The sequence below is a fragment of the Aythya fuligula genome, chromosome 21, assembly GCF_009819795.1.
Source record: "Aythya fuligula isolate bAytFul2 chromosome 21, bAytFul2.pri, whole genome shotgun sequence".
NCBI classification, from domain to species: Eukaryota; Metazoa; Chordata; class Aves; order Anseriformes; family Anatidae; genus Aythya; species Aythya fuligula.
Genome location: NC_045579.1, coordinates 2794843 through 2816828, shown reverse-complemented (window position 1 = coordinate 2816828; position 21986 = coordinate 2794843). Strand labels below are relative to the sequence as shown.

At 37.3% G+C, this 21986-nt stretch overlaps 1 protein-coding gene across 1 annotated transcript; it reads left to right on the top strand.

Annotated features, from left to right (window-relative positions):
- The first annotated feature begins 6894 nt into the window (after nucleotides 1–6894).
- Nucleotides 6895–15444, top strand: LOC116497748 (arylacetamide deacetylase-like 4). Its single transcript, XM_032201678.1, has 4 exons — nucleotides 6895–7065; nucleotides 11470–11686; nucleotides 13025–13088; nucleotides 14673–15444. The coding sequence occupies exons 1-4, from the start codon at nucleotides 6895–6897 to the stop codon at nucleotides 15442–15444; spliced, it is 1224 nt and encodes a 407-aa protein (XP_032057569.1).
- Nucleotides 15445–21986: the final 6542 nt, after the last annotated feature.

The following is a 21986-nucleotide window of genomic DNA, read 5'->3' as shown; positions in this document are numbered from 1 at the left end:
TTTATCTATAATTGCTAAAGGACCACTGCAGTGGAAGTGTGCAAGTCTAAGCATCTCTATATAGGCAGCAAAGTCACATTACTCGACCAAGAGAAGAGAGTTAGGAAGCTAAGTCCCTTTGAAAGCAAATTATTTTTATGTTTCAGAATAAAACATTTTTGAAATGGTCATAGTTCAAAGTGGCCATGTAACAGAGAGTTCAAGGGTTGTTTGGTAACAAAAATAAGAACAACTGAGTTTTTGGTGCTACCTACATTCAAAACTCATCTCATACCTGGTTCTTTTAACACATAATATGAGCAATATCGTAATCTCTTGAATTTCAGCTCTATTGAAACTTCCACATAAGTTTTCAGAAGTGGAAAAAAAAAAGAAAAAAAGAGAGAGAGAGATAATCTTGTACAGTTCTTACCTTTAAATGCCAGTTTACCTTATATGAAGTAAGCCATAGGACTATCAGAGCATCATCATAGCGTCAGGAGAGAGGTTTCTGGAGAGAAGAAATTGAACCATTCTAACTGGAAACTGCAAGTCTGTACAGATTTTCAGGATCAGGTGGTGTTCCCTAACTTAGCTGCATCTGAAATAACCAGAGCTGTGAGAATTTCCATTGCCGCTTGGCAGCATTTAGCACCTCTGTGTGTTTTTACAGTAATACCTTTAGAAAGGGAGCTGGGGGAGGCACCTGGCATTACAATTTTCCTCTCAGTCCAAAAGCTCTGAAGGGGAGAGAGAAATTACACAGAGAGCCTAGTGTCTGGTTTAAACAGGAATGACTCAGTGTCTGGACTGGTAACAAATATAACAACTTTCTGGTATGAAAATAAGAAGCAGCCTTAAAAATGAAGGGATATGAAGTTTGAGAAAGTATGTTTGATTTTTTGATTCCTGAGACCATTAAATTTATTTTTTCTGCATAAATCTCCACAAATACATTTAAAATAGAAAAGTCAGCAATATTACACCATAGGACTATGTTCAGATTAAACAAAAAAATTATTAATATCAAACATTTGTAGGTTCTTTGATACCAAGGGTACTAGTCTTCTAAATATTTATTTCATATATCTGTTTCCTGCTTTGAATAATATTCTAAAAGGTATCAGAGGTGTTATTATTATTATTATTTTCATTCATTAGGATTATTTTCATTCATTACGATTTTGGTTTATTGAGCTATGTGAAAAGTTGCTCTGACATTTGGAGTTGGACTAAAAAGACAAATCTAAATATTTAATGTTAAGTATTTTCCTAACCTGACCTTAAAATTTCAGTGAACAATGAACTATTTTACTTGTTTACTACTTTACCTCAGATTTACCTTGACCAGAAGTTTCTACATTACACAAGTGCACAAGAGCAAGAAACAAAAGCAGACTTATAGTAAAACTGAAGTTACTGCATCTTGCCTGTAATTTATATGGTGAAAAGTATATGCAAGTCATTTAAAAATTCACCTAACTGAAAAATCAGAAAGCTTGAAATTGTACACGTACTGAGAACAGCTGAGGTTTGTCCACTTCAACTGCAGTTCTGTTCTGAAAAGTGGCAAAAATTTAGTATGCTGGGATTTCACAGTAATCATTAAACTCCTGTTTGGTGAGAGATCTTTTTTTCCAAACTGTCACCTTTCCGAATCTACCATATGCTTTTGTTCAAGAATTTAATTTCTGTTGATGAAACTTTACAAACGTATAGTTAGGTTTCAAACCTAACTTCAGCTAGGTTTGATTATTCAAATTGCATTCAGTAAATGTCTACAGGTGCAAACAGACACTCAGTACATACCTTTGTTGATGGAAATGAGGACCTGTCACATTGCAGCAGTGGTTCCTAGTTGTAATTTTAAAGTCATCCCAAAGTGAATCCCTTCCATGTTCTTACTCAGAAGTCCTTAACCAGTGCACTGGAGCATTCAGGAAGCAGCCCTGTTAATTTTGTAAAATTGCATCAGTTAGTGCTATCACTTGCAATTCCAGTTTGCAACAAGAGCGAGAAGGCAGTCATGTAACACCTCACAGTGGTAACTCATTCAGTTTTTTCCTCCTGCTTGTCTGCATATATTTCTGGGTTTGTACTTCTTAACGGAAGTGCTAAAGTGTTAGGCTTTAATACAGTTTTACTAATCTATTGTGAATAAACAGGTTTGAATTTAAATCATACCTGAATGACTAATTCTTAGGACAAAAGCTCAAAAGATGCATTTATGTTTTCTGAATATTTAACCACAATAGTGCCTAACTGCAATAGCACCAGTGTATATTTACTAACACTCTCAGTGAGTCATAGAAGCATACTTTTTCTTACTTGCCCAGTTGTGAAGGAATAAACAGCAGTGAAAAAGCAACTTTTGGCTCCAAAACAAGTCGATGCACTCTGTATGCATATCATTTGCATAACAGAGGTCCATTTTTGCAGAACAAAATCTTCTGGCTCTATAAAGAGGCTCAGATAGAGTGTTTGGATGCTTATGATGCTCTTGACTTTGCATCTATATGGGTAGGACTCTACACTTGTTTACAGAGCCTTTGCAGCCCAGTTCCTAGCGAACTTGGAAGTAAGTTTATGCACATGAAATTGCTAAACTGTAAGAATTTTTGAAAGGAAAAGGAGTTGGAAATTAAAAGCATGTTCAAGACATGTTTGAAAGCCATTTGGGCTACTGTTTCTGTGTTTTCACTTAAATATATATATATGTATATATATAGTACATTGGTAACCAGATGTGAAAACCTCAGAACACAGTGCATCACTGTTGCACAATGGAAAATCTGTGTTCCTAGGGTGTCTAGTAGTACCAGTTTTTCACATCAGTGCAGGGTTCTTGAGCATTGACAATCTATCATGGTCACAGATTAAAACTAAGCCTCCTTTAAAAAACTGAAAACCCTTTGCCAAGCTGATCTGTTTTTTGTTACACGAAGTACTGCTGTCAGATTTGGATAAATCAAGAGCTGTATTTTTGTGCTTCTTGATTTCATTCTTCCCTTGAGTTCACATTTTCCATTTGGAATGTGTCCCAGTGGTTCTATGATTTCACACTGTCCTTCTATATGCTATTAAGTATTAAAAGTCTGATACTGTTGCCTTGTATATGGAGTTTTGCCATGGACTAGGCTCAAAGGGACCAGGTTTCTGTTTAGCTTCCAGACTTGACAGAAAACAGTCTGTGTTCAGCCTTGTGTGAAAAGCTACGTTGGGATGTCTTACTGCTTTCCCTGGGTCTCACAACAAATCAGTATAGCAAATAAATACCTTACTGAGTGATTCTAAGTTCTAGATGACATAACCTTTCCTAATTCAGTATGTATGAAAACTGTCTTTATAGGTAGAACAGTGTTTTCAAAGCGCATGTAGGTGTTACCAGGAATTCAGACAAAAGGATGCAAAATCAAGTAATTTCTGTCAATTGCTTAATTATTTTCTTATGTTAGATTTTATAATTTGTAATAACTGCCCTTCTTTTTTCTTACTTATCTTTAATTAGGAACCAGTTTGGGTCAATTTGTTAGCCTGCTTCTTCATATGAAAGACAGAACAATGAGAAATACCACGTTAATGGAGTGGCTACCTTGTGTTAAACTGGTTAACTCATCTTACATTCTGTTTAGTACATTTACCTCACCTTTAGGTCACACAGTATTTGCTGTGCCTTCTGATTACTTCCTCAGTCCTGACAAAACCTCTAAGACACACAAGGGAGGCAGAAGAATTAAGCCCGTAAGGCTGTCAAAATTAGAGAAGGAGTTTATTGTTTCAAGAGTCTGAATTGGAATCTTACAAAATCAACGTGACAGAGATTTTGACAAAAACAGAACAGTAGGTTAATTCTTGTAATGGTTTTGCACTGGAAGCTTGTAAACTAGCTTAGGAAAAAAATCCCTAGGTAAAATGCTCCCTGAATCCTTACTAACAATGCCTTCTTTAAAAGAATTCATTACATCCAGTTATAATTTCTTTTCAGAGCTAGTGGTTCACTAGTACATATGAAGGAGAAAAAATTCAAGTCTTCCGTGACAAGTTTCTTCAAACTTGACAGTTCTGAAAAGAAGCTAAAAGGAGGAGTGTTAGGAAGAGAAAGCTGTGTCAGCAGCAAACTTTTTTGGGGGTTGGAAGGTGGGAATGGATCAGCTTTAGTATATGAATTGATGTGGGGGTAAGATCACATTATAAATCAGATTATGGAAAAATAACATCTCTAGAGAGATTCAGCTGGGCTAAGGAAGAAGGCACACAACCCAAGATGTTCTTTATGCTGATTTGAACACAGGTCAGCTGGACTTTTAATAATGTATCTGGAAATTTCAAGAACTTTACCCACTGTTAGCAGAAAGCCAATGTGCTCATTCTTGCTGAATCACTGCCATTACCCTGCAAATTGGTATCACTAATACTGTTAAGCAAAGAGCAGTTTTGCAGGCATGCTCTGGAACAAATGATACATGAAGTAAACAACACAGGGCTTCCAAAGGCCAAATGAACCTTCAACTCCTTTATATTTCCTTCTGCATTTTTTAAATGCATTTTATCTGTCCTGATGTGTGAAAGTGCAAGTTACTACAACTCTCTTTAGGACAGTGAGCATTAGCTGATTCTTTGGAGGAAGAAAGATCAGTTATAACTGTAGGATGCACAGATCCAGATGCTTCCTAGCAGCTGACCTCTAAAATAAACTGGAAGAGATGCTTTTTTCAGAACAATCATCCCAGTCCTCCAATTACATTGTCCAACAACATTTGATCAAAAACAAATCCCTAAACCAACATGCCCCAGAGTCCAAGAACCTCTCTTTATAGGACTCCTACTGCTCCTCCAGTATCTCATGAGATGGTTGGTTGCTGATCTGAGAGTCCTGACATCATAGAAAAAATACATGTATAGTGATTTTGAAGAAGGTAGTTTGTATTTTGACATCTAGTATTTAGGAGGAGAAACTGGGATATTCTATACTCTTCTCAGATGATGATATCAGTGGAGTGTTTAAATCCACCACAAAATGAATTAAAAATGAATAAATGGAGATGAAATGTCTATATGGGGACATTCGGAACTTAAAACCTATTAATTTCAGGATGGATTACCTAAAATCTTTAAATCCCAACCTATATATTCCTTCCCAGAAATAAAAGTATGAAAAGAAATAAAACCTTATTTTTTTCTTTTGTTTGTTTGTCTTTGTTGTTTTTTAAAAAAATAATTAAAGTTGCCATATCCCCACAGGTTTGATGGCTAAGAAGATAGGGGGGATTCAGTTAAGTGTGCTGCACCTCACAGTGGTGGAAGGGATCAATGATTCCCCAGCTTAGTCAAATAATGTGAGTCAGAAAAGATGGAAAAAGATGTATACTGTGATAATGTTCCAGTCATGCTGAGCTAAGCTGAGGGTAGTATGATATAACTTTCTTATATGGATTTCTAATGCTTAACACCTTTTTTAGGGTTTTGAACCACATAATTGAATCAGGTGTGCTTGCTGAATTCCACTGAAGATAACAATTAGATCTGTTCTCTTAAGAATCCAGTCAGCTCACTCATATCATCTGGTAGTTTATCTCTTATGACTCAGGCTGTTTCCTGTCATTCCGCATGGCTTCAGCCTACTGACTAATCCACACTGAAGTGTATCACTATTTCCTCTAAGTAGAGGCATATTTTGTATAAATGGGATTTTTTTCTTAGTAGATATATTTCATATGCTTTTTTCATGGTTTAAGAAAAGCTAGAAACAACTCACCTTTTTTCAGTTAAGAACCCACATTTTGAGTGAGTACCGCTACAGGTTTGTTAGCCAAACCCAAAACCTTATGGCTCATAAGTAGGAGTATTTCTCTTCTACAACCATGATTACAAGCTTTTATAAGGGTTTTAAATGGGAATATCTATGAGATTATTGGAGATAAAGAAATATTTCAGAGTGTTTTGGAGATAAGCATGGATTCTATTGATTGCGTCAAGCTGAGCTCATGATTGCTTTTTACTTTTACCCAAAAAGTGTTCGTGCAGTCACATGGTACACAGAAGTACATGAAGCTGTACCTAGTCACTCATTCCTTTGCTATCATCACCTCTATATGCACAAGCACGTGGCTAGCCATACGGTCTAATCACAGCCTAAATTATAGCACAGGATAATGTAGAGTTGTCTTGGCAGAAAAATAGCAAGCTATTAAGTTGTTTATTATCGGTATATTAAAGACATCAAAATCTTTGCTTTGGAATGCACCAAAAAAAGAGAGTTAGAGCTGAAGCTCTCCAAGTGAAATTTTCTTTCTCATTTCCCTCTCATATTACTGGACCTTCGGTGAGCCAAGACCGTTGCTGCACGCTCAGGGAGTTTCCAAAGCTGATAGCTCTGTACTCACCTCTAAAAGCAAAATTCCTTTAGATCTACTTCAGTCTGTTCTAACTGTTCTGGCCAGCTGTGTGCCTCAGCAATATAGCATTAAATAAATAAATAAGATCAGCACTAAATGTAAAGTCTTAGGATCAAACTGGAGTTCAGCATTGCCAGTCCTCCATGCGTTCATAAGCAGAGGTAGTCTCTTTCATTACACTGACTAGTACCCTTGGAAAAAAATCTCACATAGCTTTTCAGGCCCATAAATCAGAGTACAATTCAACCAGATAAAACAAAGTCCATCTACAATTCTGGAATATACAAAATATTGAGTGTGAGTATTGTGGGCATTGACTGTGGCCATGCTAAACAAAGCTGTAACAGCAGTCATTGCCGGATGTTTGTCTACTGCTAGCATCTGGCAGCCTGATTTGGAGGAGGAGGGCGGAGGAATTTTGGTATGCAAATTACTTCTCTGTGGAGTCAATCTGGAGCATATAAATATTGACAGAATCATATTGAACAGTTCTCTGGTAAATCATCCCCACCAAAGAAAAATGGAATTCTTTTATGCTCTGGCACTAATAGCAGGAATTCTAGTTGCTTTTATATTACTGGTTTTAATTGCAACTTCTTATGATTCTTTCAAGGCAAAAATTCCTCCTGAAGTTGACCAGCCATCAAAGCTCAGCTTGTACCATTACTTTTATACTCTGGTGGAAATTCTGGTGAGTTTATCATGCTCTGTGATATTGTGATTTTCAGGAAAGGAAAAAATTGAGTAGAACTATAAATGTAGCATTTAAATATTGCAACTGTGTGTAATAGGAACCATATGGTAACACAGACTTAAAGGCAAAGGCCAAAATTTGATCTGGTATTTTAATACTGTATATAAAAGCAGCCTTCATGAGGTGAGCTCTTTTAAATACTGAGATTTGCATGTTTACATTGCAATTGTAACTTGATTGCCTTCTATAATGAAATGACTAGTCCCGTGAAAGACAGAATGGCTGAACAATAATAGCTGGACTTTCTGTATCTGAGTGCACTTTGAGGTAATTTCTTAAACATTAATCTACCAGCAGTAATTGTATTACCCATTAATCATGTTCTTATTTCTGCAGTGGCTGAATTACTGTGTCTTGGTGAATTATCACAGAAATATGTAGATTGGAAGGGACCTCCAGAGGTCATCTAATCTAACCTCCTGGACAAAGCAGGTTCAGTTAGAGCTGTTACTACTTATTATTTAAGTACCTGGAAACTAGACTCACTGTGCTATCTACTTTGCCAACAGAGTAAGAAACAGCTCTTACCCCAACAAATTTCAAAGAAGACAACAGGAGCAGACAAAAGCAGCCCAAGCCCTGTTATGTTTGGCATATACCACATCAAAAGAAAGTCTGCAGGAAAACCACAGAGTGATTTCATTTATGTTTGTATGGGGCTCATCTCAAGCAGAGGTGTTCTCTAATCCCCTACTTGGATGTGTTGAACACAATAACTAAGGCCCATATCCTGAAAAGTCTTTTGGGGCACTGTAGTCAATTAAAGACTTACACGGGTTGCTTAAACTCACATAGTAGGCATTCACCAAATCAGGTCCCTCATTCTCCAGTGGCCTACAACCCATGTACCCTTCTGCATTTTCTGTCACGAAAGAAGAGTTGCTGTCCTTACATATCTAAGGCTGCTCTTCATGTTAAGCTATATATACGAACTTAATATAATAAAACGACTAGATGTCATTAGGTCCTCTATGTTTCTATACTTGGTTTGATGAAAAGATTATTTCAGCTGATTCTCCTTACTGATGCTACTTCTACAGCCTCTACATGGTTGTTCTGCAACAATAGAGATATTCTATCTCTATTTATAATATTCCAGAATTTTCAACTTCCTTTTCTGGATAGTTTTAAAGATGCATTTCCACATTTGCTATACGCTGAATTTAATTTTCTTGAGCCCTTTGCTTCCAAAAACCTTTTTATACATCTACTTCTGGTGAATTTCTAGGTTTATTTATATACTTGGAGATGTAATTGTCCTCGCAGTGAGGACTTCACAGGTTTCTTACAAAGCATATGATGCTCTGTGCATTACAAATGTACAATGAATATACCCTCTTTGTTCTTATGAATGGAGCTCTTCTTGTGCCAGTGACTTATCTGTTTGTACTCCCTACCACATATGTTGCAGCAAAGACCTCTTTTTTTTTTATTTTTTATTTTTTTTTTCCTGCCACAGGACAGTCTTCTGCTCTTTACTTCCACTTATTTGGGATATCTCTTAGAATACCTGCATAAGCAGTTAAAAGTATCATCTAGAGCATAGTTACACATATGATGCTCCTGCTGCATCTATGCACATGCTCTTGAAGAAATCAATGACAATCTCAAACAGAAAAGATGAGAGAAAGCCTCCTAGCTCATATCCTAGCTTTTGTTTTAATCCATTTCTACAGATACGCATTTAGACTGTGCATATTTTACTGTGATATAAAGCTTTGATAACCATTTTAATTGGCAAAGCATTACACTTCAAAGTGACTGAGACAGACAGACTGTCAAATGTAGTCTGTAAGTCCATGAAGCTCAAATGGAGTGGTCTTTGCTATTTCGTATGTGATTTCATAATCACTTTTAAAGTAAAAATCTGGTCACCATATGATCTCCCATGTAAAAAGCAAGTCTGTGCCAGAATTTAGGCATTCCAGCAAATAGTTTTTCAAAGAAAGACCCTATTTCACAAGTATAGGTATACTAACATGCTGATCTGGGTCCTCTTTTTCTTACGTATATACACTTTTTAGAACCTGGCTTATACAATACATTTCACCTACTAATACCAATCACATCTGTCTAGGAATAGATATAGCTTTTATTTATTTTTGTTTGTTTGTTTATTGTTATTGGTTCTGAAGTATTTTGTACTTATTGATTAAAAAGATTTTCGATAGAACACATACCAAATTCCCCATTCTCCTTCATGACATTTTCTTCCCTGAAACTGAAGATGCCTCTATGATGGCAAGAGTTCCTAAGATAAGGAATGGAAAAAGGATTTTTGTTATATTCTGATACCAAGTTTATCATATATATTATTATCTGTCATCTGAGGGCTCTAAAAAAACCAGGGATGTTAGAAAGTACAGATGAGATTAAATAAACACAATACACCAATTCTGTTAACTTCAGTCATTCCAAAATCATCACTTCATCAAAAACACTGACTTACGAGTCACTAGATTTTTTGAAAATTGCTCTTTGGGGAAGGTTATATTGACCCTGTGGTTTCTGCCAGGATTAGCTTGACTCTTATATTGACCTTCTGCCTTCTTCAGGATACCTAAAAATGTCCGTTTTCAACTGTAAGGCAAGAACTATATCTATCCAATTTGTCTGTGGGAACCGGGACTTAAAACAACACAAGCACTGTTGGCAGTACTGGCACACAGCATTATCAAAAAACTCCAGATCACCTCTGGGTTTCCATTTTTGTTTTCAGATGATTTTCTCCCTCTTCCATGGCTCATGATGCTTCTTTTATTGCTCCTCACTCAACTTGAAAAAAGAAAAAAAATTTTGAAAAAATGCCTTGGTGAGGAACTGGCTATTGCAACACACTTGACCCACATAAGCTTTGGCTTCATGTATATGTGATAGCTGAGCTCATGCACCTAAGAAAGTTCTGCATCTTTGTCTTATTTTTGCATTTTCATGCAGAAAAATTGCTGTTTAAGGCCAATACTTGAATTCTCTCCAAGACAGAGCAAATCTGAGTTAGAGGCCAGCTACATGAGTTCGGAAAGACCAATTTACAATAGCGTAGCTGGCTATTATTTTATGAGGCATTGATACAGCATGTACATGTATACTTCTGTTGCTCAGAAGAGGAAAATAACATTTGCAAATTGCTTGTTATGATTACCATCATTCCAGAAGGATGAATTGTAATAGTCTGTAATGGCAATTAAGTCACCGTTTAACAGGGAAAGAAATGTTGCTCCTAGCAGGAAATGCATCATTTACAACCTGTGTTCAAAATGAAGGAGGATTCCAGCATGATGACCTCCAGGCTATCTCAATTATTGGCAATTGAATGGCTTTGGATAGGAAAATGTTGTGACACATTCAACAAACCTACCCTGTCTTCAGAGTATCAGTTTTCCCTAAGAAATTTAAAAACCTGGCTCTAGTGCCATTTCCTAAATAACCTGTGGGATCTTGATAAAGGAAATGGTTTTGCTGATGGAGAAGGAGATCAAGTTCAGAATCATTCTCACCAAGTTCTTCATTTAGGCCACTTTATTGAGAAAGCACTTCTTTACTTAGATATTTAGATATTCAAAACCCACCTGGATGCTATCCCGTGCAACACGACCCTGTTTGGCAGGGGGGTTGGACCAGATTTCTCCTGAGAGAAATCTGTGGTTCTGTGGTAGGCACTACTAATTTTCCTAAACCTTGTTGTCACTGTCCCTGTGGTATGGAAATGACCCAAGACCAGTGAGTTACTGCATCTGACATCATGCCAGGGACATTTTCATCTCACCTAACCTTAAAAACTTCAACTGTGCCATCTGAAGTAGATAGTCTCCCTTTATAATCAGTGGAGACAAACAGACATTTCCAGAGTGTGACTTAACGCAGCTGAAATTGGAATTGTCCTCTAGAACTGCCTCTTTCTCTTCATGGACTAGAAAAGGACCCTTAGGCCTCACAACAGCTAAATTGCCTACCTAAACAAATTCTTGATGGTACATGTGATAAAACCAGATCACAGATACAAGAAGGCATTTATATATTTCCTAGAACAAGTATTGCAACATTCCTCCAGAAATAATGGTATCTCAGATCATGAAGATGTACATTTTCACTTTCACAACTGCAATAACAAACCCACTAGAGTTATCTGTGGGAGCAAAGTAGCAAATAACCAATAAATTTGGTTTAATAATAATAATAATAACCAATAAATAACCAATGAATTTGGAAAATAGCAAATAACCAAAATACAACATAGAAAAAGGTAACATGGCCTTTTGCAGCCCCTATAGAGTGGAAAGATTTAGATTTCTTATACTGATTTCTCTCGTTCCTATACTGATTTTTTCCTCTTATACCTAGGCAAAGACCTCAGAAAGTTTAGGTATCTTTAAGGAGCACGTACTTATTAGGTTGGTTTGCGGTGGACTGCCAGCATTCAGGGATTCAAAGCTCTTCATAAAGGATCTGCATTTTGATGGAGTGCCAGTGAGGATTTATCTCCCAAGATTACCATCTGCAAGCAAATGGAGAGGAGTCATCTTCTTCCATGGAGGATGCGGGATGTACGGAGGCATAAGTAAGGAACTGAAACAGAAAATGAGATTTTTCTAATTATTTTAAAAAATATTTATGGTTGTTAACTATATATAAATTCTCCTGAATCCAAGTGACTGAGGCTTAGTTTGGGCAACTGAGAGACAGAAAGTATTTAATGTTTGTTTTTACTATTTGAACTCTTTAATCTGGCTTTATTCAATATCCTAATTATTCTTTATAGGATATCACCCTCTTTATGGCATATATCTTCCTTATAGTAAAGTGGTGTTGCTAAATAAACAAATTCTTTTTGGTCTGAAAACTTAACAGAAGTTGTTAGTTCCTGCATTCCTCCCTTTGATCTCTGCCTGCAGCATATTTATTGGTTTGTCTATAAACAGCACTCAGTGTAATTCAGTGGCCTACAGCAGCCATTTTTAAATATGTGCCCACAATGCATGGGCTTTAGTTAGGATGTCTTCTTTTCAGTTTAATTTTTTAGAGAAAGCAGATAATTGCAAATATGTAATTGACAAGTCCTAAAAAATACTGTTTCTACAGGCAGCAGACATACACCCATATTAAAAGGTGTTAGGGTTCTGTGATTTAAGGTAGAACACATTGTTGAACAATACCTGTAAGCCAAATCTTCTAAATGTAGCAAAGACAGAATTAAGGCTGATGAAAAACCCAGTGTATCTTTAAATACATTGTAACAGGCACATTTCTGCCCACAACCTTACCATGGAATAATTTTATAATTAGACATTTTAATATAACATAATTTGGTTGTTTTGGATTTCTGCCTGAATTAGCCACACGGAAATATACTGATTTCTTTGGAGGCATACCACCTGCATCTTTCATTCTTCAGCAAATAGTCAAATCTCTGCTTCAAATATAGAATTTATGTAGACTTAGCTATCGCAATACAATTAGCGTTTCCACAGCAAAATGATATGACATGACTAAGTCAGTCTCCGACTCTCCCACAATTAATTTGAAATAATGTAATCTTTTATGAAGATCTCAAGCTACTTTATCCCTTACAATCACTCTAAGAAATTGCATTTAGTAATAAATAATAATAAATCCCTGTTTTTCTTACAGATCAACAGTTTCCCTAAATATATGACTGTTACAGCATGTTCTGAGGATCAGAAGTCTAGACTATTTTATTCTAGAGAAAATTGGAGTAGCTCACTAAATAGGCAAGGGGCCCACACAGAGGACACAGTACCAACTGTCCTCTCTCTTTAATAACACCGTTAATTGGTTAGCTCTGTGTAACTCAATCATGGCAATATGTCATAAGAAGGGAGGATATTGCTTCAAGTATTTGAAGCTATTAATTTCATTAACAACATTTGTTCTCCAGGAAGCCACGAAAGAGTATGCCGGTACATAGCCAGAGAATCTGATTCCGTGGTCATGTCTGTTGGGTAAGTGAGCTGCCCCCGGTGCTTCCCCACCTCTGAACAAGCCTTACTTTTCTTTGCATAGAAAAAAAGAAAATGTGCTCTAGTATTGTCCATCCTTACATTGTCAATACGTGTGGGCAAGCACGTGCCATGAAATGACGAGGTACACCTGGTAAGGGGTTAGAAAGTAACCCAAACAGTTTGGCAGCTGTTTTCAGAATAGGCACAGTTGTTTTATGTTATCACCACAGAAATCATCACCTTTGTTTGATAATAATGTATCACAAACCTCTTTTCTGATTTCATGCTAATACTTAGGGGGCTTCAGGAATGATTTTAAAAAGTAAACAATAAGCCTAAAATTTAATATATTTTTAAAACTACATGGGCCACTGCTTCCCTTTAAAGGCATTCTGTTTATGGAAAATGGCTGGTGGCAAAAAGAAACTCTATTTTCCAACAAATTCTCCTGTGGAAAAAAAATCATTACTAAAGAATTTAATAAGTTAGGAGAAATTGGTTTTGAACATGAATTGTTTATTCCACATGTGAGTGAGTCATGGTGTGTTAAAATGACTCTGAAATATTATATTGATACCCTTTTATTCCCTAGTTATTAAGATGTTTACTTTATGAATCCATTGAGTTAGTTTAGCAGAATAGTGAAAAAACAGAATAGCAGGAGCAGTGTGCCTCAGCAAACAGTGAAGGGTTAACAGAGATTGCCTGCACCACTGCCTTGGTAGTATTTAGCTTTTCCTTATTAAACCTAATATTCTCCAGAAAGACCTAAGAGTGCACAGACAGAGAATAAAGAACTGTAGTTATTAAAAATGCATCTTGCTCTCAAAGGAGAGGTCAATATTTCATTCCCTTAAACCTGACTGGGTGTTTGCCTGGGCTGTTATGCCTGCCTAGCTTTTTTCATCACGTGCAAGTATGTTGTTGGTTAGGAACTAAACAGACTGTTACTTTAACATCACTCTCCTGCAAGCCGCCCATTTCAATTAACAAAAGAAATGAAATAATTGTCTACAGGAAGCTACTTTGTCACCACAGTACATTTACTGTGTGGTTGCTTATAATAATATTATTAAATTACTATTATTATGTTAAAGTGTAATAATAATATACAATACTATACTAATATATACTAATACAATAAAAATATAATAATCATTGTCCCCGGTGTAAAAGCCTTGGGAGCCAGAACTTGGTTGGTTCTCTGGGCAAGCAGGACTGACTTACAGCTACACATACATGCATGCAGTCAGTCCCAACAAGAGAATTGCAAACTTCCCTGCTGACCAGAAAATGAGTAAATGTGTGGTTTTTCTATATTGCGGGTGATTGGACTGCACTAGTCAAGCCACTGTGTTCTTAAATTATGCTAGAACAAACCTCATTGATCAACAGTCTCTGAATTTTGACAGAAATGGGAGGGGAAGCTGTTCTGTTTCTCTTCAGTATGTAAAATTTTAAACTAAGTAAGTAACACTGCTTTTGGCAAATTTTTCTAAAAATATATTCCATGGATCCATTTGACACATTCAAGCAATTATTAAATATATATATTTGTAGAAATTGCAGTCTTGTATATTTCAGGTATCGTTTATCTCCTGAGTGCAAGTATCCAGCCCAGAATTTGGACTGTCTCACTGCTGCTGTTCACTTTTTGAAGACTGCAGAAAACTACGGTGTGGATCCTGATCGGATTATCGTATGTGGGGACAGTGTAGGGGGCACTTTTACTGCTAATGTTTGCCAAGAACTAGTAAACAGAACAGACATCCCGAAGATACGTGCCCAGGTCATGATCTATCCATTTCTCCAGGCCATGAACTTTAATCTGCCATCTCACCAGAAAAATGCCTTCACTGCCTTATTGTCTCTGGAACGTACAGTCCATTATATTCTGAAGTACTTGAATAAGGATTGCTCTCTGAAGGAAGCTCTTTTGGCCGGTTCTCATGTTCCTGAGAGTGTGAATTTGAAATACAGGAAATGGATAAATCCAGATCTTATCCCAGAGAAATTCAAACAGGATTATGAGCCACCATTACCCACTCCATGTGTTCCTCAAGTCCATGAAGAAACTAAAGAACTGTTTGAGACAAGAATTTCACCACTGTTAGCAGAGGATGCTGTTATTTGCCGCCTACCTGAGGCTTGTATAATTACCTGCGAACATGATGTGCTCAGGGATGATGGATTGCTGTACAAGAAACGCTTAGAGGACAACGATGTAAAAGTGACCTGGTACCACATTGAAGAAGGCTTCCATGGTACAATAGCGTTTTTTGGTTACAGTATTTTCTCCTTTCCCTCATCAAGTAAAATAGTGGATCACGCTGTAAACTTCATAAAAGGCTTTTAAAATGTCTTCTGGAAGACAGTAACCTAGTGTGCAGACTGAGCGTTAACCACTTTGTAGCTATTGGATATCTAGGCAAGAAATTAGAATCTCATCAAGAAATACTAAGTTATGATAGCATGGTCTGCTGAATTCTGACTTTCAGTTGCTATTATTTGGCAACATGAAACTTGGGAACATGCATCTTTCACCTTCCTTTTTTTATTATTAACCCTTTAATTGGTATCCTTGTTTTGATGTTCTCTTATTCTGTTGTAAGAATTTTTGTTTTCTTATGTCAAAGAATAAAACCTCACCGTTTATACAGCAAAATACATTTTACAGCCTGCAGTATATGAATATGCATACACATATCCACATAACACACACAAAATCAGTATGAGAGCACAGATATAAAGTATCCCCCCAAAGCTTCTGGAGAGTAAAGACAGTTTCACTGTTCCTGAGATGAGCAGTAATCATCAGTCTATGTATGTAGGCAAACCATCGGTTTGGGCTTGGTTGTAAAATCTGAAGTGGGTAATTGGGTTCTACTTACCAATCTGATTTTAAAGTGAAATAGGTGGCACAGAGGGGATGTATTGAAATGAGAGCTGCAGAAATGAAACTGTTACCTGTAAGTATCTGAGACTGGCAAAACAGAAGTAAGGGAAAACCTCACAAGCAAAACTGAATGTCCTCTAAACCATTTTCTATAAAGTTCCTTTCTGAGAGGCACTTGGTTGTATTCAGGGAAGACAGAGACACCCAGAGCTTTTTGCCATTTTGTAACAAACAATCAACTTATTTACTGAGAATTTGGAGAAAAATATAAAAACAGCACCAAAGCTGCTTGAACTGTTTCTGTTAAGGTTCAAAACACATTAGAAAAAAAAATCACAGGTCAGTAGTTACATTAAGACAGACCCACATTTGTAAAGGCAGGTGCCTGAATAACTGCATGTCAAAACAGCTGGCCTTGCAATGCCTAAGAACTACAAAATATTTCATCATCGTTATGCAATCACCTTGCGCTTGTAATAGCTGTAAAACATATATGCAAGTGTGGAAAGAGGTTAGTATGTTATCTTCATTTTCTGCCAGCTGAACTCTGAGTAGGAAGAAAATGTAGGGTTAAATTCTTCACCATATTAATTAAATGTGGTGACATGTTAGCAGTTACAAATCTCTGGAGCAACCAGTATTTAACTTGTGAATTCTTGTTCTCCATTCCCTCAGCAAAATGAAATGGTGTTTCTCCACGCTGTGTTGACACCAGAGAAATTTAGTTTCATTTTTCACGTACTAGTAATTTACTATTGGAGCAAAGAAATTCTTCCAGGAGTAAATAACATGATAAAGCGCACAATGTTCCACTGACTGAGGTTTACAGGATTTGTTTTGGTGATACAACCTGATATGAAATTGGCAATTCATTTTGGTTTCTAACCCCAAGAAGAAAGCTGGCTTACCAGCTTACATGTTGGTAGCATGAGCAAGAGCAGCAGTGAGTCAATAACTGCTCTAAAGCAGATGTGAAAAGCTGGATAGTATTTGAGCAGTTAATCCATGTCAAATTCTGTTCTGCCACAACAATTTTGTTATCTGCACATGAGTAGGCTCACTTAAAGTCAGTTTGGATATGTCTTCATGAACTTCAGTCAAACCTGTGAGTCATGAGACTTATCTTTATTCAGGATCAGCTTATTACACAAACTGCATCTTTAGTACCTGTTCTTTTAATGATTCCCACAGGTGTGTTTTAAAATTTCTGGAATCGAAGTCCCTCCTGTCTGATGGGAGAGGATTTTGTAACTGAACTGAGCAAAAGTCCAAAGACCTTGACAATACTACGCATGTGCATCTCTCCCAAAGTTTTCAAACAAAGGAATTGACTAAAAACAAGCTCAGCCTATTGCATTACCCTGTAACATTCTTAATCCTCTTCATCCACCTAGTATTTTGAAACCACTGCACAACTGATAATTAACTTTTGCAATAGATAGATAGATAGATAGATAGGTACATAGATAGGTAGATAGATAGTTTGCCACTGATAAATATCATATAAACATCTTTGTGGCTCTTGGCAAAACCACCCAAATATGCCTATATATAGTACTCCAAAATTCTTCCTCTGCCACTTCCCCACCTTCCAAACTGTGACTGTACTGAGCAAAATCTTCTGTAAACTATTTCACTCTTCTTGTACCTAAATGATGGGCTCCCTGAAAGACAGCCTCTTTCCCATGCCATACTGGTGACCAGCAGAGCAGAGGCGTTTCAGGGACAGAAGACTGGAAGGCATTCCCCATGTAGCCCTCCTCATTTGGAAATACATTTCTCTGCTTGGTCATCATGTTGCTTTTGTTGTCCTTTTGAACACTCTGCAGAACTCTGCCAGTACAGAACTAAGGATGTCCATACAATTCAATTCCACCTTGTATATAACATGTTATGAGATGATCACATACATTTTACATACATCTCATTCATTGCCCTGAATGTTCTACTCCTAGCCAGTTCAGCAATCCATACCAATTTTCTTTTCATTATTCAATGTCTGGACTTAGGCATCATTTATGGCCCACTCTCCAAATTCTGCACTGATCTACTACCGAGGTTTTGCCATGGTCCTTTATCACTAGGTCTTAATTTACTACAAAAGTTAATCAATTTATCTTTATAATGTCTGCAGTATTATTAGCTCTTTTTAACACATGCATTTTAATCTGTATAGAGGGTTATAACCATGGTAGTGCAGATGGGTAAGCAGAGAACAGCAAGTACAGAAACAGCATGTTCCTTTTTAAATAATGACTCCAATATTTTCTGAATTTTAGAAAGTAGCAAGATCTAATTGTCTCCATGGAATTTCCCGTCCTCTGATTTAATTAATTATAGATCTGCTATGTGTCTCACATTCGTGAGATAGAATGCTTGTTCATATAAACATTTCATATGTTCATACGCACATATTCATATAAACCACTTTATAATATTCGAAGTGTGGAATTAGCTTTCAAAATTATCACTCATTTACATATTTTCCTATTTTCTAAGGAAAGACACAACATAATTTTTAATCTCCTCTTCAATCAAGCACTTTCTAACAGCATGTCCCTCTCACTGCCTGCATGCTCAATGAGCTACAGTCAAGTACTTAGAGCACAATCCCAGACTTGCAATGTGCCTACAGAATTATGCACACAAATGCCTTTTCCCCAAGGAATTATGCATGCAAAGAAATACAGATAGTTACAAGCAGGCACAAAACAAGCCATTAGCAGAGTTTGTCAGTACTTCGCATGCAAGCTTACAGCTAATGGCACTAAGTGTATGCTGGTGAGGATTCGACTGGGGGAGTTCAGCTTCCAAGTTCAGCTTTTCAGCACCAGATGGCACTCCTGCTATGCAGGACTTAACAGGAGCTTCTTGGGTCCAGCAGCACCTCCTCTAAGGAGCCCTCTTCCAGCACCTGAGCAGAGGCGTCCATTGGCACCTGGTGTGCCCAAGTCTTGGCAGGTCACCTCAGCAGCACCGTGATTTAGAAACAGGCAGAGAGATCTTGTGACCACCTGAAGTCTACGTGAGGGAAGATTTCATGTCTGTTCCAGCTGGCTCAGTCTCCCCTAGCATGTGCAGACACACAACAGAGTAAAAGCTTAGGATATTGACAATGTTGACAAGAATGATTCAGGCACTGGCATTTAGCCCTACACTGGAAATCAGTAAGAAAGGAAGATCCTGAGGCAGGAGAAAATGGGATTTTGGCCTCAGGGACAAATTCCTGGGGTCTCTTCTACAGGAGTAAGAGATAAGGTTAAAAAGGCAGAAGCTGGAGAAACAGAACATATGTTTGGAAAGGTTTGGAAAGGTTGAAAAGTCCCATCCTGAGACTGAAGTAAGCTTATAAATTCCTGATGTTTGTGCTAATAAAATGTTAAATGTTACTCCATGTACATGCAATGCCCAGAGAAAACTAATTTCTTACTTCATGAACCAACTAGATTGTTTCTTTTCCTGCTGATATCCAGATTCTAGAAGAGTTTTTACATGGAGGCTCTAGCATTGATGACCGGGTGTTGGTGGGATGCTGTGATATCTGCACCTACTTAATGTGTCCATAAGAGTCCAAGAGTTACCAGCTCTTGGTAAAGTGGCAGCAAAAAGATTTGAAATCAGCTGATCTATAGGTGGTAAGAACTTTAGAACAAATGTTCTGTCACAGGTGTCAGAAGACTGCTGAGGTTGCCAGAGGGGCCAAATCTGATAGGCATACTTAGACCACACCTAAGTCATTGGGACAGCATGAAATTTAGCACAAAGCTGAATAATTACTTTCATTATTAGATGCTACAGAAGGGAGCTGCAACCACATTTTGTGCAATGCTATTTCCTAATGCTCTTTTCTGAGCTGTGAGAAAGCTGATATGCACCTCAGTCGTGATAGGGTCCCAAGAAAGCATCCCAATCTCCAGGCTACAGGCAATGTGCCTTTCACCAATATCCCTTACCGAGCTGGCTGACACAAGTGCTGCATGAAAGAATAAACAAAAAGGAATTAGATTTTGTACAAAGCAAGTAAACAACCTTCTGGCAAGGGAGAGACAGGGAATGGGATCTTGGGATATGAAAGTTGCCAAAGTGTTGCTGGATAACATGAACAAACAGTTTGGGCAGATGAAGCAGAACATGGAGTTTCTTCTCAGAGAATGAATCTCCACACTATAAAATTAACTTCCTTCTTGTTTATTCTAAACAACTACTAAACAGTTTCTGAAGTCAGAAATTAAGCATGAGATCTTTTTTTCCTGTGCAGGTCATACACTGTGCATTCTAAAGCTTTGGGGTTCTCTGAGTTTAAGTTTCATTTTAACATACATCTCAAGGTCAGCCTATCCATTGTACTCTCTTTTTGAAGGAAAAAAAAAAGAAAGAAAGAAAAAAAGCACTCATTTTACCTGTACTGCTACTTTCCAGAGAACCTGTTGCCTTCACAGTTTGAGCAGACTGGTAAAGAGATGCGGTTCCCAAAGGTGACATCATACGCACTGAAAAAGCTTTGTTTTACAGATTTTTGTTTGTTTCAGGTTAAATCTTGGAACTAATGATTTGTGTGCTGAAGAATACAAGCATGTTATTTCCAGAGGAAGGCACACGGAATACACAGAAAAGAGAAGGCTGCTGATGTCTAGTCTTTGCTACTAGTCCTGAAACCATCAAGTTCAGGTCTAGTTTTCATCAGCTGCAATTATATTTCTACCTGAAATGATATCTGTAAGCAACACTTTCATGAGAAGACAGAGACTGCAGTATTCTAAGGCTCAACCAAGAGACTGCTGAAAAAACACCATCACCAAAATAACCAAAGAAAACAGTTGGCACAGGCTTTGACCTGCTGGAAAGAAGATTTGAACGAGGAACAAGCAAGATGCAAACCACTGATACTTCAGACTGCAGCTGCTTCTAGTTATATTACATTCAAAGATGTAATTGCATGACTGTGTACAAAAGCAGTCAATCTATCAATCAATTTATCAAGCTGCATCCCAAAGAGCAATTCTGGTTTGAGCTGGAGCCAAGACAGCCACAAAGGGAGCTGTTGGGAATGAGTTTCCTTTTTATTTGTTGCACAGTTCACAAACTCTAATACTAAATTACTGTGATATTCACCCCTGCAAAAAGCACAGAGACTAGTCACCATTTGAAACCCCTGTAAGGTATACATGTATTTCAGTGCTTTGGTTGAATCCGAGTACCAAATAAATATTTTACTTGCCCTCTGTGAATGAGAAATGTTAGGAAATACATTAACACCATCTCACCTGAAAACTGAGAGTCCCTAATGATGCTTGTATCTGTCTGGAGGTGACCTTCATGTAATTAGGAATTGCCTGTAAGACCTATCAGAAACAAATTTTCTAAGTCCTACATATAACGTGCAGTTACCTATAATATACCTCTTCACACAAAACTGTCATACATAATTTGAGATCAATCTCTACTGCAGGTCTTGAATCCAAAGCTAATAAAAATCAGCCTAGCTCTGTCAACTTCAGCAGAGCAGATCCACATCTGATAATACTCTTACCAGGAGTTATATAACCGCTCCTATATCCTTCAGAAAGGACGCTGTCAGACACTCACAGAGTTAAATATTATCACTGGAGATGCTTCTGTTTTTTAACAGCTGTATTTTTTTTTCATTTGGCTTGGTTGTCAGCTGTTCCACTATTATTATTTTAGCAATAATGCAATCATATTCAAATGCTCTCAAAACCAAATCCTAACAGTGCTATATAAAAACCCAAACCAAATACTATCCTTGTTTTGAAAAGACACCATTCTAAGCTAAAGAATCAGGGGTGGGGTAAATGCATACATCAGCAGAGGTTTATGTGTATTTGTATAGATACACAAACAAGTAATTTATATGACAGGCACCAAATAAAAGGTGAAGAGAGATGAGATGTTCACAACGCTGAAACTTAGATTTCACTGGAAGTCTTAAAAAGGCATGGAGGCACAAGAAAACAAGAAACTGAACAGCTCTGAAGGAGATG